At 79.8% G+C, this 228-nt stretch overlaps 1 protein-coding gene across 1 annotated transcript in view; it reads left to right on the plus strand.

Moving 5' to 3' along the window:
* Positions 1-42: 42 nt before the first annotated feature.
* FAM122B (family with sequence similarity 122B) overlaps positions 43-228 on the plus strand; it is an 11,173-nt gene continuing 10,987 nt past the window's right edge. Inside the window, exon 1 of the mRNA XM_010572487.1 lies at positions 43-190. Coding sequence (XP_010570789.1) covers positions 75-190 — 116 coding nt within the window. The 5' untranslated portion in view covers positions 43-74. The remainder of the gene's footprint in view (positions 191-228) is intronic.

Genomic DNA, 228 nt, shown 5'->3' on the forward strand with positions numbered 1-228 from the left:
TGCGGCCGCCGGCAGTGAATGGGCGTCGCGGCGGAGCGGGAGGAGCCGGAGCCGCCGCCGGAGCCGCCGCCGCGATGGCTCAGGAGAAAATGGAGCTGGACCTGGAGCTGCCGCCGGGGAGCGCCGCGGCCCCGAGCGACGGGGGCGGCCTGAGGCGATCGAACAGCGCCCCCCTCATCCACGGGCTCAGGTGAGCGCCGCCCGGCCCGGCCCGGCCCGGCCCGCGGC

Source organism: Haliaeetus leucocephalus, unplaced genomic scaffold, assembly GCF_000737465.1.
Source record: "Haliaeetus leucocephalus isolate CR32 unplaced genomic scaffold, Haliaeetus_leucocephalus-4.0 Scaffold340, whole genome shotgun sequence".
Classification (NCBI taxonomy): Eukaryota; Metazoa; Chordata; class Aves; order Accipitriformes; family Accipitridae; genus Haliaeetus; species Haliaeetus leucocephalus.